Genomic DNA, 16833 nt, shown 5'->3' on the forward strand with positions numbered 1-16833 from the left:
CATCCTCCACAAGAAGGCAATTCCTAGAAAACCTCTTTTGTTTCAAACAGGTAATTTTAACTTCTTAGTTTTACCTCTTGGCAACCCAAAATCTGATCTTAAACTAGAGGCAGATCTTTACAAATAAGGCATTCCAGTTCTACTTTGCCATGAAGCCACTCCCAGCCTGTCTCTACAAGGAGTGGCATAACAGATAAATGTGAAAGGTTGCCTCAATTCTAGGACTAAGTGGTCTTAAACTTGTAAGAGTCTGAAGACAGTCAAAACCCAGCTCATTGCTTATTTTGGTAAATTGCAGAGCCCAAAGTGATCCATTTGGAGGTTGTTAGAATTGCAATAAATGAACCATAGTGGCTATGATTGTCATCCCAGCACCTGGAAGATAGAGGTGATCAGGAGTTCAAGTCATCCTCACATATATATCAAGGTCAAGCCTAGCCTATTTTTCGTAAGATCCTGTCTCAAAACACAATATTGAAGAACAAACACTAAAGTCTAGAGTCCTAATGAAGTCTTTGTTGCCCTGAAGCTCTCCCCTCCAGCTTTCTTGACTGTAACATTATGCCCTTATTGTGCATCATTAATGATAACTCATATATGAGGTTTATTAGCTTCTTAGCTGTCAAGGTTGAAATGACACAATCAGCATCTCTGAGTTAAAGGAGATGGAATGGCTATTCTGTTATTAAACAATAAAATGGAAGGAAGAACACTATTACATTGTTCTCTCGGGAGAAAAAAAATTGAGCATTTGTCAGCATCCTCCAAAATCTGCTGGCCACATTTTATAAATAAGATGAGCCTTGAAAAGTAGCACAAGCTGTCTTCACTGGCATGAAACTTATGAAAAAAATCAAGCCAGAATCTGTACAGGGGTCAACTGGATCCAAATAGCATGTTCTTCTCCCTACCAGGTAGCTCCTAATAGAAGCTGTGAAGTAGCCTGTGGAAATACAGACTGTTCACTGGAGGACCCAGGAAAAGGATCACAAGTTGTGTTACACACAAAGAAAAGCTTATCTTGACATTTAGCAGTACTTTGGTGTACTTTGGTGATACACACAAAGACACAATCAAGAGACATAGTTTTGAATAAAGATCATCACTATTTATCTTCCTAAATAAATATGTCTTTTCTTATAGTGTAAACAACACAGGAAGTGATTCATTCCCTCTATCGAATATGAACCCAAAGTTCTCTCTCCACACAGAGCACTGCTGCTCATAGAAGGAAATCCAGAATGGGCTCACTGCTGGGCTTCAATAAGCCAGCTACTTCATCAACACTTTCCATAAGTCCTATTATCCCATGTTTTGAAAAAAAGAAACAAAGGATTTTCTTCCCTTAAAAATCTAAATTAGAATTGGACAGTCAGACAATAAAAAAAAACTATTATGCTCAAGCAAATGCTATGGGATGCTACAAAACATGGGGAAGGGGGCCACTGGGAATGAAATACAAATAAAACCTAACACCAGAGAAGGCTTCTACTAGGAATTGGACCAGATATACTGTGGTCCTTTAAATGAAAATGGCCCCCACAGACTGTATGTCTGGGAGTGGCATTATTGAAGGTGAGGCCTTGTCAGAGTTGGTGGGAGATTGTTGGAAGAAATGTGTCATTGAGGATGGGCTTTGAGGTTTCAGTTGCTGGAGCCTAATCCAGTCTCTCTCCCTTCCTGCTCCCTGTAGATCCAGATGTAGAACTATCAGCTATCTCTCTAGGACCATGTTTGCATGTGTGCCACCAAGCTTTCCAACGTGACAATATTGGATTAAACCTCTTAACTGTTAGCCAGGCCCAGTTAAATGTTTTCCTTTATGACAGTTGCCATGGCGTTGGCATCTATTCACAGCAATAAATCTCTAGGACATACACCTAGCAAATACTTAGTAACAAGCAGTCAGTTATAACCGAAGCAGCTTGAAGTGTGGATGTGTTAGGCTGGTAGTTTTCAACCTTCCTAAAGCTGTGACACTTTAAGAGACCTCCTCATATTGCGGTGACCCCTAACTATAAAGTTATTTTCATTGGTACTTTGTATATGTAACTTTGTACTGTTATGAATCATAATATAAGTATCTGACACCCAACCTCTGAGAAAGGGTCATTCAACCCTTAAAGGGGTCATGGGGTCATAAGCAACCTACAGTTTGAGAACAACTTTGTTAGAGGAATGAAGCAACCTGGATATATGGTGTACGGTCCATATTTTCCTTATAACATACAATAAAAGGAGACTGGGTTTTTTTTAGAGGTAATGAAACTCTACTGTTGGCTTATTATCCTCTGATACAGGATACTTCATAAAAATTATAATTCTATCACTCTGAAACAGAGGACACATTGAGTGGGAAGGTACTAGAGATGATGGAAAGTAAAGGTAAACAGAGGACTACGGCAGGCCCTGGAAGAGAAGCAATGTGGGTCTGAGCTAAGGCAATGACAGCAGAGATGGAGATGGACAGAAGGGGTGCTTTTTGGCAGGACAGATTGCCCAAGTCTGCAGATGGTCTGAATGTTGGACACTCAAGAGAGAAAAGGAGCATCCAGTATTCCATCTGAAGTTACTTCCATCAATAGTTCACTGAAGGAGTTCCAAGACATTAAATATGATTTAATTATTCACAATGATAGTAATAATATACTTAGAACATTTTAAAAATAATAATCAAGCAAATGATGGCCACATCCCAAGGAAGAGATAAGATGAAGAGAAGCTACACACCCAATGTTGAGAAATAGAAAATGAGGATGAGGGTGAGAACACATCCCTGCAAAAGAAAACAAAAGACCAGGCTGAAAAGAATGTGACACCCCCCTCCAGGGACCTGCTTCCCAGCCTCAGTCATGCTAACTCAGCTTCATAAAAGGAGCTTCCCCCAAAGTGAACACTCAGATTTAAACTTAGACTACATGAAATTCTGTAATCTCCCCAGGGTCCACAGATTGACCAAATAAAACCTATTTCTCCCACCCCAGGCATGTGATGCATGGGTAAAGAGACCACCATGGAATTCCAACCCCAGAACTAAAAAGTCCTCTAGCTAAAACCTCACAAAATGTGAAGAGAAAACGAACTACTCTGTTCCCACTGTCACACAGAATCCCTAAACATAATGAAATGGTTGGTGTTTTACATTATATATTGGTACACAGAAATAAGAAAATACAATGTCCCTTCCAAAGGACAGGCAAGGCTCTGATCCCACAGTTGTACGTAGATGATGGGCCAGGGTCAGGAAGCCTTCCAATTTGACAAGAAAAGCAGATTTTTATATGACTTTTTCAGTTGCTTAATACTGCCTAAGGACCAAATAAAATCATGGCCATGACTTGATTTGGCCCTTGGACCACTGAGCACAGCCTACCATATCTAGAGGTTCTTGAGAAGCCACTTGGAGCCTCTTACCAAGAGCAAAGAGCTAGTGCAGCTCTGTGTCACCAATGCTGCTTTGCCGCACCTGATGTTGCTTGTCCTTACACACTAAGTAAGACTCAGTACTACTGAAGACTTCAATCTTCTGAACAATTCTCTAAGATCTACTTTTCATCCAGATCTCCCCTGGATTTTATGGTTCACAATTTAGTTACAGAAAGTCATGATGATGCCAACAGTAACCAGGAAGCAGGACTACAAAATAGCAACTCAAAGTCTGATGTATAACAGTAGCTGAATGGATGGATGGATAGATAGATAGATGGATGGATGGATAGATAGATAGATAGATAGATAGATAGATAGATAGATAGATAGATAGATAAGAAGACAAGTAGCTTTTGTAAGTTGAGGATATGACCTTTCTTTATTCTGTATTTTGACAACTCCATAAAGACAAAATTTGTTACCATATCCCAGAACCACATATTCCTGAATTATATGCATTGTTAGATCTCAAAAACAGAAATGATGAGTTCTCCAAATTTCCATTACAAGTGGAGACCCATCAACACAGCCAGTTCATCATAGTCGATATATTAAACTCTTTGTCTAAAATAAACATACTAAACAACTGAAAGAGGCGATTTCCATTTAACTACTCAAAAAGGAGACTTTTATACTGTTTATAATGAGAAAGAAAAGGAAAGTGAAAACAGATCTGTGTCTTTGTAATTTTCCCCAAATATCATCCAGGCTTAACTTAATCTTCTTTTGAGTGACTTGGGTTTTTATCTGTTTGTCTGTTCATTTAATTTTCTTTCTAGGGAGCACAGAAAGAAATTCATATGAGATTCAATAAGAATGTTTAGTTTCAAGTGGGTCATTTAAACAAATGAGCGTTTTGTCTACTTTTTGTAAAATCACTGTGCCACAGCCATCTGACCTGGAGCTGGGATATCTATAGTTAATTGTAAAGGCTTAGATATAAATTCAGACAGCCAGCTTGCATTTGCCACCATTCTCAGACCTTGTCACTAACTGGGCCCTTTCAGGTATGATGTTCAGGATGGCCAAATGCTCCCTTTTGATTTTCTTGTTTCTCATAATTGGTTTTCACAATCAAGGCCTTAAGAAAGCTGAAGAATCCCTACCTTTCCTTATCTATACTAACAAGTGGATGGAGTTTGAGGGTAGGGTATGGAGTTTCAGAGAAATTCTGGCTTCTCTGGCATTTATAGATGAATGCTGAAGACCATGAAGTAAATGAACTAATATTACAATAAAATGAAGCACCCTGAGACAAAAAGCAAAAGTCCCCAATAGTGTTTCTTTGCCCTCTCCTCCCTTTCATCTAACCACATATGCTGGATGAGCCTGCCAGGGGTGGACTGGAAATGGGGGCATTATCTTTTTTATTATCTTGAAGTTTATACATTCACTATGAAAGCTGAAAGATTCTTTGAGTAGATATAACTTGACCCCTAGGAAATCAAATTTCCATGTGGCTAATAAATTCTTGCCAACACTTCTTAATGCTCATTACTTATGACTCTGACAGTGGGAGCTGTATGAAATGAACATTTCTGTGTCATAATGCATATTTCCCCCTCAAGATACGCTGATGCCATGGGACTCAGCTCTCAGTTTTGCCATCGCAGCATTTGGCTTTTGCATGTATTTTTGTGGATTCAGGGGTAGTGGGGAGAGACTACAGTCAGATTTCATTTATAAATAGAATTAGCTATAAGCAGCCATTTATCGTGGTTGCTTATGGGCTAATAAAATTATTGTTCTGAAATGCTATAAAAAGAAACTGCTTGTAAAAAGAGTTCATATTCATGTAAGACTAAAGAATTGAAGGCAGAGCAGGAAACTAAAACTGGAACTCAGACTTTTGTAATTCAAACTCACTGATATCACAAAATATTACATTCATCTAATCAAGCATTAAAACAGGTTCATTACACTTAGTGCCTAAAGAAGAATAGGTTAACACAGGAAAACATGAACATTCATGGGTTCAAATATAAACACTGAGTCATGAATTTTAAGAAAAGTTTATTATTTCCTGAGTCCTAAATATTTTCATCTCAGTACACATAGAAAGACAACAGAAAGCTTGATAACTTTGAAGAAACTTTTACTGTTTTCTCCCCAACTCCAGAAGGCACCTTGGTTAAGTTACTATTGTTGTGATCTAATGCTATATCCAAAAGCAAGTTGGAGAGGGAAGCATTTATTTTGCTTATACAACATCTTAGCCATCATTGAAGAAAGTCAAGGCAGGAGCCTGGAGACAGGATATGATGCAGAAGCTGCAAAGGGGTGCTGCTTACTGGCTTGCTCTCCATGGCTGGCTCAGTCTGCTTTCCTATAGAAGCCAGAATGATCAGGCTAGAGGTGGCCCCACCCATAATTGACTGAGCCCTCCCATATCAATCACTAATTAAGAATATGCCCTACAGGCTTACTCCTACAGGTCCTATAGGATCCTACTCCTCCCTACACATCTCCACCAAGCCCAACAAAATTATACATTTACAGTAAACAAGATATGAAAAGCTCCCAAGACTTGATAGAGGAACACAGCAGAATAAAATGAGGTCACACCATTGTGGTGAGAATGAAAACAACAATGAAGTGTTGAAGCCACAGACACTACCATACCTGAGAAGCCAGAGTTGACAACGTTCCCAGGCTATTTTTCCTGAAGAGCCAGATTGACAGTGTCCCTAGGTTATTTTTGACCTTTATGATTGTAAAGAATCAGTTGCTTTTCACTTCCAGTCCAAGTATGTCTAACTAAGCCATATTTTTCCAAAACCTTATAGTATCTTCAGTATTGTCTCAGAAGCCTTAATCAGATGATGGATTCTCTTAGTTGGTGACTCTATGGTTGTAACTCCCCAACAGTAGCAGAACTATAATTCATTGTAACAGTGGCTTGGAAAATAAAATAAATATTGGGAGAGGATTATTTAATCAGGGTAAACCAAGTACTGATGTAAAACTTTTTAGTTCAGGAGCTCTTAAGAAAACCAAAAAAAAAAAAAGTGCAAGCCATTAGAATTAAATTAAGTCATAAAATTCAATAAGTGTTTGTTTGTATTAATAAGGCACTAGTCTAATGAAGAAACAACTGTTCTGGCAACTCAACTGTTTGCACACTCAGCCCAGCTGGTGGTGATGTCTCACACAGCTGTATAGCTTCTAGGAGGGGAATACTACAGAGAGTGGTCTTGATGGGAGGAGGGCAGGTCTTCATGTTTATATGCCAAACCTGAGTCCAACCTTTTCTCTATTTCTGGTTCTGCTGAAGGAATGTGAACAAGCTGCTGCTGTCAACTCCACCCCACCATGTGTCCTCCACAGAGCAGTTTGCTTCCATGCCTTGCCTGCCATAATGACTATATTATAGCTTAAAATAATAATAGCCATAATAAACGGCTTCCTTCAATTGCTTCTTGTTAGATATTTGGTCACCTTAACAGGGAAAGCAGCTACTACGAGAACATTTTCCATTACTCCTTATGTGATAAACTAATGTTGCTATTACAAAACATCTAGGAATCATTCCCTGTGTAATTGGGCACCAACACAGAATCTAAAACAACCTGTTGCAACCTAAGCAAGAGCAGACCTACTAATCTCCTCGCTGATCCTGAAAAGGCCAGTCACTTTTACCTCCTCAACCTCTGACAGCTCACACATCCCTGTCATCCAACCCCAAAGACTGCTCAAGAACCAACCACATATCCTTCCTCTTTTGAGTAGCCAACCTTAACTTGACAAGCATTCTGTGAGCCATGTTCCAGAGAATGAAATCCCACAACCCCAACAACCTCCTGTCCCTTGGGATCTTGTTACATATTCCTCATCACTACTTTCCTTCAGCTGGGGACATGTCTGATGAACCAAAAACTTATGACCTTTCACTATTCTACTCTGCCTAGTAGTGTCTATCATACTCACCCACATGGAACACAAAAATAAATATTTTTGGAATAAGTAGTGTATCTGGATTTTTAATTTCTCATCTGCATATGGAACAGTGCAGAGATTCATACAAGAGAAATATGAGTAGATTCAGTCTTCCTTGGAGTACCCACACTCACAAGCCTTTGACCAGCTGGCGCTTTTCTCTACTGTCATTTCTGTATAGTTGACTTCGTTGTTTATCTCAGGACACACTCTGATCAGCCTTTAATGTGTTGTGATAAATCTTCAGTATCCCTGACATTACTGAGAATGCATGGCTGCCTCATTAGTTAACGAATGACTATAATGAGACTGCTATAGATTTCACCCCTCCCTTCTGTTACTATTACTCTCCCACTTTCACTGAAGGCTTTATTCCAAACAAGTTCAAGCTCTAGCTGTGAAAGAACAATATTAAAGGGCCAATGAAAGAGGATAATGTGCCTCTTCAGCCAAAGACTCTTGGAGAGGACGATCAAAACCTGGTGGTATAGCGTGAATAGGCTTTGTTCATACCAAACCTCAGTCAGAGGCTTCTCTTGTCAGTGTGACAAGGATGCTGGGCGGCAGCAGGGTGTTTAGTAGGGACGAATTTGTCATGAGATAAGATTGTCCAGATAGTCTGGCATCATCCTTGGCTTTTTGCATTTCTACTTTCGCCATGCAATGGGGAAAAATATAGAACACAGCCTTCATCACAAGTTAAGCACACACCAGACTCACATTCTTGAACTTGCAAATTTATGAGCCAAAATGCACCTCTTTACTTTACAAAGTACACATTCCCAGGAATTTTGTTACTGTACCCAAAACAGACAGTAACATCTACTAATGCAGAATATAAAAAAGTACAAAGAAAGCCAGGGGCCACGGCTTGACCCCTAGCTTGCCAATGGCTTACTCTCCTGGTTATACTTTGCCATTGGATGAGGCAGGCACAGCAGAGTTTGATATAATCCAGTCTGTGAAAGAACAGAAAGTGATGTACTAACTCTATCCTCCAGCTTACTATCACACTAAGCAACTTGAAGAAGCAAGAAAGGCAAGAATCTTGACAGAGTGCACACTTCACAGTAGCCAGCCCATATGTGTGCATGCTCTCTGAGACCTGCCCAAGCCAAAGAAACAGAAACAGCAAACTCTAGAAGTATATAAGCACACACCACCTCCCTAGAGTATCTTGAGTTCCTTGGTCACCTATAATGTACAGACTCATTGCTGTGGGTCTTCTGAGAGGAAAGGTTCCATTCACCATATGGGGTGAACTGCTAGATCCCTTACAAAGTTGAGGACAAACCCAAAGGAAATGGATTTAGGCCACGCCATACATGGTGAATTGTCCACATTTGCAAATAATTCTTTTTAGAAACTGTCCTTATTCTCCATGCTGAGACTAAGCCTAGCTTCATAATTCCTAGATGTCAGGTGGAGCAATAGAGTGGAAAAGGAGCTCCCAGATCGAGCTACTTTCAATCTTCGGCTATGAATCTTCATCCTTCTTGCCCCAGTGAGAGGAAATAAAAGAAGTCATAGTAACTGCATGAGCTGTGACTCCTGGCTTCCTTACATCAACTCTGCCTGTTTATTGATGTGAAACTATATTTTATAACTGGGATGAAAACAAATATCCCAAACAGATACTATACTAGAAAATACACAGTGATAGCATTGTTGAATCAGAACACTTTACTCCAAAACGAACAAATTTAAGGTACATATCAGTAAAGTGTCACCACATAGACTTTTTATTAAATGTATGTGCATTTATTTTTGAATGTCAAATTGCTCTTTTTTTGAGGAAATGGGAGCATTCAATTTTATTGTTCATACTCAATGATGCAAAAAGTTGTCGGATAAAATCCCTAAATTTTAGCTGTGAGGACAAAATTCTGAGTCTACCAATGTAAAACTTCCTGCTCCCAGCTTTTCACATGGCAGGCAGATGATTCTGCCCACATTGCATGCCCACAATGTTTCCCATTGTATGAAAGGTCCCATGGCAAGAAACTAGCAGAGTAAACTCTGTATCTAAACTGCAACAGGGCACATGTGGCACCCCCTCCCCATAAGTTAGTGCATAACATTCTTTAAACTCTGATCAACATTCCATCATTTTAAAGAGTTTGAGAGCAAAGTCTTGCCATTTTGTTTATGAAAGTAAATGGAACGTATAGAAAGAGGGAGATTAGGGGGATGTTTCCACTTCTTTAAAGCTACATAAATAAATCTTAGATATGCCAATTTAAAGGTGAGCATCTACTTATTATTTTACCTCAGGGATGAAATTCCAGAAACATTCAGACAAATAAAAGTAACTAGATTCTATTGTCAATAACACAATAATGCTATCCAGACTCTTTTCTAAATCGGTATCATCAACTGTATATGTGACTGTATGTAGTCTCAGTAAATGTTTTCAAAGATGTGCTTGTATATTAGACCAATAATTCTTATGGTATGCTTACTCTTTTTGTAGTCACACATAAATATACGAAGATATTAAACATGAAATCTACATTGTAAATGGTATTAGGATAGAAAAGGCTGAGGAACTGTTTTCAGTATAAGTGCTGAGGAGACACTACAGAAATTAACAAGTTCAAGTCTGTGCCCTACAAATTTTGAGAAGCTTGATGTTCATAATGACTTTTCATGAAAGTCACTATGCTAAGGAGGCTCTCCCCGTGTGTAAAATATGCATTACTGGTTCAACTACTTTTCCCATAGCTTCAGAGGAACAGCAATTCTGGGTTCTATATAACACTAAATGTGCCCACCCTGTCACTCAGTGTAAGCCTGTGAGCAGTGTGCATGAACCAACAGACAGATTCTTTCAGGTTCTTTATAAAAGTTCTCCCTCACAAACTGGTGGTATCTCTAGACTGTCTTTGTCTTCTTTTTTCAATCTCCCCCTTGTCGTAGGTTGACTCTTACCTTCTTTTCCCACTAAATCTCAACCAACCCATTACCTACCAGTATGACAAACAGCTCTCCTTTCAGGGTTTAATTATTCAGTTTTGGTAGAAGGAGGAATTCGCACTTGCTGTCTAGGGAGACATGAGAGAGCTGTTGAATTAGTGAATACAGTTAATTTGAATTCTCAAGTGCAATCTGGTGGAGTAACTGCTATGATGAAAAAAAATCAAGATATCTGACCTTTGAAAAGCTATTAGAAGTGAATGTGAGTATATTTTTTATTTACTTCTGCCTATAGTATCCTAATCAGAAGAACTGGCTTAATTAGTTTTGTTTGCAGTAAGCTCGGTTATTAAAAGCCCAGCTTTGTGAGAGCAGTTGGTGTTGCCATCTGGCTGATCTGCTCACTTATGGTCTTGTTCTCTTCTGCTGCTTACTGTCCAGAAGTCAACACCTCTCCAGACACATAACATGTTGGCAGTTAGTAGAAGTGCCTGTGTAAGACTGGATGAATGTCAGTCCATCTTGCCAAAAAAGTATCTAAAAAAAGAATGCAACCTTGGGTTAGGCAGGGAGAACAAATACACTGCCTTTTTCATAAAACTGTTCTGTACCCTAAAGCAACTGAATTTCTCTATCCCTCTTAACTAGCTGGAAACCAGCTTTGAGCAATGCATTAAGCACTAGTAGTCAGTTTTAGTTTTCTTCTCCAAAAGACTGGAGGCTTGAATACTTTGATATCCATAGTACAGAGTACTGTGTAATTAAGATTTATGAACATGTTTTTCTAAACTGAACACAGTTACCCTGTTCTAATTTCTATTCTTAAGTAGAGAAATAAGTATCTAATCAAAATTTAATTAATAATAAAACAAATAATTACATGTGGGTTTGTGCATGTAAAACATACCAGATAGGCCAGATACTTTCTGATCTGGGCAAATTACCCCTTGGGTAGCTGGTAACTCCCACCCACCCACCACCCTAATTGCCAAAGGCTACTATATTGATGATGAACTTAGTAAGAACCCTCTTAACATAGAACACAAAAACCCAGAACTCCTAAACTCAAATTATCCCCATGTCTCAGCCTCCTAAATATCATACAGCACCATGCCCAGCAAGGAAACTTCCCAAGACATGAAAAGGATGATTTTGTCATTAAGTAATATTAGAGTGCTTTTGAATGAACCTAAACAATAACATTCTCTATACACATGGTATGGTCTGTGACTCTTAGACTATAAGTTACTATCCTGAACATGTAAGCAACTAAACTACAGCGGTATCTGAGTATGTGGATTACTGGCTTACTCCTCATGGTCTGCTCAGCCTGCTTTCTAATATAATCCAGGATCGCTGGCCCAGGGATGGCACTATTTATAGTGGACTGAGCCCTTTCCTAGCAATCAGTAATCAAGAAACATAGCTCCACAGACTTGATTATAGGCCATCTGATTAAGACCTTTTCTCAATTGAGGTTCCTCTTCCCAGACAACACTAGCTTGTGTCAAGTTGACCAAACCAAAAAAAAAAAAAAAGTCAAACATACATTGTGGTGGTCTGACTAAGAATGGCCCCCATACGCTCATCTGTTTGAATGCTTCGGTCCCAGTTAGTAGAAATGTTTAAGAAGCATTGGGAGGTGTGGCCCTGTTGAAGGAGGTATGGCCTTGTTTGAGAAGTTCTTCAGTGGCAGAGAGCTTTGAGACTCCAGAAGCCCATACTAGGACCAGTCTATCTCTGTTTCTCTCTGTGTATCTCTGTCTGTCTGTCTTTCTTTCTGTGTCTCTGTCTCTCCCCCTCTCTGTGTGTGTCTCCTCTAAAATAGCATGATACCTACATTTTGAATGTTTAGATATTTATCTTTATGTACACAAGTACAGGTTTCATCCATCAGCAATAAATGATAGATGATAGATAGATAGATAGATAGATAGATAGATAGATAGATAGATAGATAGATAATAGGTAGGTAAACATCTCCTTGCCATAGACACAGACAGTTACAGAAAATCACAACTGATCAATGCAATTAGAGCAAGTGACTCTGTGGTGCCAGCCCAGACTTGATACAACTATATCACAGCTCCTGCACCTAAGGCTCAAGGCAGAAAGATTGAAGGAAAGAAAGGGAAGGAAGCAAATGATGTGTTTTAAAATTTAAAAGTACAACACAATTTTTAAACAAATTAACTCAAGTAGTCTAGCCCCAACCGTACCATCAGGCAAAATTGTGCTGTAAATATTCTTCAGATTTAAAGGCTTCCATTTTCTTTTCTGTAAGAGAAAATGAAGTAGAAGAGGTACATGAGGGAAAAGTCACTCAATTATTTAAGTCCAGATCATTTAAGTGAATGTACAATAAGGTATTTAATTCTATGTCTAGCCAAGGATAAAGAGAGATGGAGGGCTGGAAAGATGGCTTAATTGACAAAATGCCTATCATGCAAAAATGAAGGCCTCATTTTGGATACTGAGCATACACATCAAAGCAAGCCTTGATGACATATTTGTAACTCCAGGACTCATGAAAGAGATGCAGTATAAAAAAGCTCATCGAGAACAATAAATCCCAAGGACAGATACTATAGCCAATTAGTGAGCTCTTTGGTTCAATGGAAAACAAATTGGAAAGTTATCTAGGACAACACCTAAAGTGCCTTTGTCTTCCACAGCCATCTACACATGTATAGCACACATGTGCATATACATAGATAAAAACAGTATTACACATATGCATCCCACACACATGCACACATAAATACAAACACGAAGAGAAGAGAAGGGAGAGAGAGAGAGAGAGAGAGAGAGAGAGAGAGAGAGAGAGAGAGAGAGAGAAATTACATGGTGAATAAAGGGGTAAGAGGGAAAGGAAAGTGGTAGTAAGAAACCCAGAGGATGATGAGAACAATATAAGTATAGTCTTTGCATAACTATAAAATCCATCATTTTCTGCACCACAGAAAAGCCTAAAGGAGACATAAAGAACTAAAGTGCTAAAGGTTTTGCTCCTGAAGTTTTATTTATCCAGACCTTGAATATGTGCCCAGTTTCAACTGAGGACCAGGACTCATCCTTTCTTCCCTGCTAGTCTAAGCAATAGTGACTCCTGAATACACAGGACAGAGTAGTAATATAAACACTGTAAGTAACAGTCATGGTACACACACAGTCCAATTATCATTCTTTATCTTAGAGAAGAAAGGCAGCCTTGCCTATCTGCTGCCTCTCTGCTTAATAAAGAGCAGCACTTCTTCCTCCTGGAAACACTCGAATGGCACTCTGAAGAGAATGTGCTTTCTGTCAGGCACAGCAGTAACTTGAATCTCACAGATTACAGACACCATAAATTTGTGCCAAAATTTTATGTGTCTGTGCTACAGCGTTTTATGGTGTACTCTCAAATTTCTTGGTTCTGTTAAAATCAGCTTATTTCAGAACATGAAATTATCCTTAATATGCCTAAGAATCGAGTTCAAAATTAATTTCACATATATAGACAACACACATCTGACAAAGACCAGCCTCAGTTTGGAGAGGAATTCTTAGGAAGGGGTGTCAGGAAACAGAGAAAGAATAATTTGACTTCAAATTATAGGTTCAAGATGACAGCCTGCATTCTACTTGATACAGCTCTCCAGATAAATCTCTGCTTGAGACAGTTCTCTGGTAGAGATAGTTTTAAAACAGCTCTCTCTTTCTAGAATGAAATCTAAAAACTCTTTGGAAAGCTCATGGGTTTTCCCATCGAATTAAAAAAAAAAAAAGCTGCTAGAAAAAAAAATGACGAATTTTCCGGTCAAGTCAGAAATCCTGTTAGAAAAATTCTAAAAGTAATCTTGGGTTTTCTGATCAAAACCAGAAAGCAGAGAGAGAGAGAGAGAGAGAGAGAGAGAGAGAGAGAGAGAGAGAGAGAGAGAGGGAGGGAGGGAGGGAGGGGGAGGGGAGGGGAGGGGAGGAGAGGAGAGGAGAAATGAGATAATAAGCAAGCTGGGTGGGATCTCTCTCTCTCTGAGATCACCTTCCCTACTATCCCTGGAGCTAACCTCACTCTGTCCCAGACTGACCTTGAACTCAGAAATCTGCCTGCCTTTCTAGCTTTCTGACTGCTGGCTCATAGTACAGCTATGTCTGTCTTTTTGGGTTCATGAAGTCCCTCATATAATTCATATTGCATCCTTATAATTTGCATAGCTGAGAAATTATATATTTTTGAACTCATGTTTGCAGAATTCTTTCCCACAGCTTTAATGGGTGTCCTGAAGCACACACACACACACACACACACACACACACACACACACACACACAAACACCTCATACCCAGCAACTGTAAAGACAAGTGGAGGCCTACATTCTGCTGGTTCTGTTCTAGTGGCAGGAAACCATGTCAAACCATTCTGTGCATATGGCCAAGCAGGACTCAGCATTCATCATATACATTATATGCCAAAGGTATGCTTATGCCAAAGTACCAAAAAAACCCATAACTATCCGAGTTCTTATATTACAGAAAGGGTCAATTATCTGAAGTATAGTCTAGGCCTGGGAAATAAATAGTATAGATATTAAAAAGGCAAAATAAGTGCTTGGGAAATAGGTAAACTGGTAAGCATAATGTCCTGAGTTCAGATCATGTACAGCTGTAATCCTTGACTGGAGGGTCAGGCAAATGCAGGCAAATCCCAGGACTTGCCAGCCAGACATGTTAAGTATTCAGTAAGATCCAGGTCCAGGAAGAGCATGTCTCAAAACATATGATGGTTAAGATAGAAGACACCAAGGAAAGATTAATATAGTAAAGATGGCCATTTTGCCAAAAGTAATCTACAGATTCATTGAAATCCCCATCAAAATTCCTACTCAATTCTTTATAGAGATAGAAAGAGCAATTTGCAAATTCATTTGGAGTAACAAAAAACCCGGGATAGCGAAACTATACTCAACAATAAAAGAACTTCTGGGGTAATCGCCATCCCTGAATTCAAGCAGTATTACAGAACAATAGTCATAAAAACTGTATGGTATTGGTACAGAGACAGATAGATCAGTGAAACAGAATTGAAGACCCAGAAATGAACCCACATACCTATGGACACTTGATCTCTTACAAAGGAGTTAAAACCATCTAATGGAAGAAAGATAGCATTTTCAACAAATGGTGCTGGTTCAACTGGAGGTCAGCATGTAGAATAATGCAAATCGATCCATTCTTATCACCCTGTACAAAACTTAAGTCCAAGTGGATCAAGGACCTACATATCAAACCAGATATACTCAAACTAATAGAAGAAAAAGTGGGGAAGAGTCTCAAACACATGGTCACTGGGGAAATTTTCCTGAACTAAACACCAATGGCTTATGTTCTAAGATCAAGAATGGATAAATGGGACCTCATAAAACTGCAAAGCTTCTGAAGGCAAAAGACACTGTCATTAGGACAAAATGGAACAAACAGATTGGGAAAAGATCTTTACTAATCCTACATCAGATAGAGGGCTAATATCCAAAATATACAAAGAACTCAAGAAGTTAGACTCCAGATAGCCAAATAACCCTATTAAAAAATGAGGTACAGAGCTAAACAAAACAGTCTCAGCTGAGGATTATAAAAGTATGAACAAGGTTACCAAATCACGATAAGATATTAAGAAAAAGCACTATATGTTCCATTAACTATTTAACATAACACAACATAAAAGAGATGAAATTCAGTTCTAACATTTCAAAATTAAAAATCTCCCAAGGGAATTTCAATTTCTACTGTTTGAATACATGGATCAGTAATGTCCTGGCTTTTAATTTTAAAGCAAAACAACAGATTGGTAAGAGTGATCATTTCTGCTATGGTACACCATTGCATAACTTGCTCTGGAGAAATCCTGCAAAGTTCCTCCTACACAGATTATCTTATTCCCACAGATGAAGCTACTTTTGTCATGTTTTTCCTTAGTCACACTAACATTTGTATACAATTGGGAGTAGTGTAAAACTCTGGGTAACAACTAACAATGTGGGAGGTCTGAAATGCACCATTGTCTTGTGGGAAATACTCAGCACTGTAGGCATTGTACTACTGTGAACAACTAAGAAAGCCATATTCTATTTCCCAACTGGGTGCAGAACATGTAAATACTAAAGCAGTCCTCCAATGCTCACATGACAGCATTTCCCTGAATCTAGTCAAACAATTCTACCACACAAAAACATGGATTATTTTATTGCAAAGCCGTTGAACATTCAGATGGCCTGACATAGAGTTGAGAGGAGTGAAGACTCATCATCAGTCTTGTGTTCTATTTTCAGTCCTTCCACCCATGGAGTTAGTCAAAGGAAAGAAGAAATAAACTTTTTTCCTCCTAGGATATTTTAGTGTTGGAAGCATTCACACCAAGCCACAAGTGCTTATACATGGAGTAGTTTTCCCCTGGCCTGGTCATTCATACCACTAGTGAGAAATTTCTGAAAGTGTACAGGATAAATGCTCAGTTAGCATCATATGCATATTTGTGTAAAGGTCTCAATCACTGATATTTTCAAAAATAGAATAAA

At 38.8% G+C, this 16833-nt stretch overlaps 1 protein-coding gene across 7 annotated transcripts in view; it reads right to left on the minus strand.

The window, feature by feature from the left end:
* The window catches only part of Ccdc85a (coiled-coil domain containing 85A), a 232626-nt gene that overhangs the window by 196363 nt on the left and 19430 nt on the right, over window positions 1–16833 (minus strand). The window contains exons 3-4 of one of the 7 annotated variants that reach the window (XM_039091775.2): window positions 12501–12558; window positions 5430–10818 (exon numbers count right to left, since the gene is read on the minus strand). The exons of the other annotated variants lie outside the window; for them this stretch is intronic. Coding sequence (XP_038947703.1) covers window positions 12503–12558 — 56 coding nt within the window. The 3' untranslated portion in view covers window positions 5430–10818; window positions 12501–12502. Of the gene's footprint in view, window positions 1–5429; window positions 10819–12500; window positions 12559–16833 lie in introns of those variants that run through there. 7 annotated transcript variants of the gene reach the window in all.

This window comes from Rattus norvegicus, chromosome 14 (assembly GCF_036323735.1).
Source record: "Rattus norvegicus strain BN/NHsdMcwi chromosome 14, GRCr8, whole genome shotgun sequence".
Taxonomy (NCBI): Eukaryota; Metazoa; Chordata; class Mammalia; order Rodentia; family Muridae; genus Rattus; species Rattus norvegicus.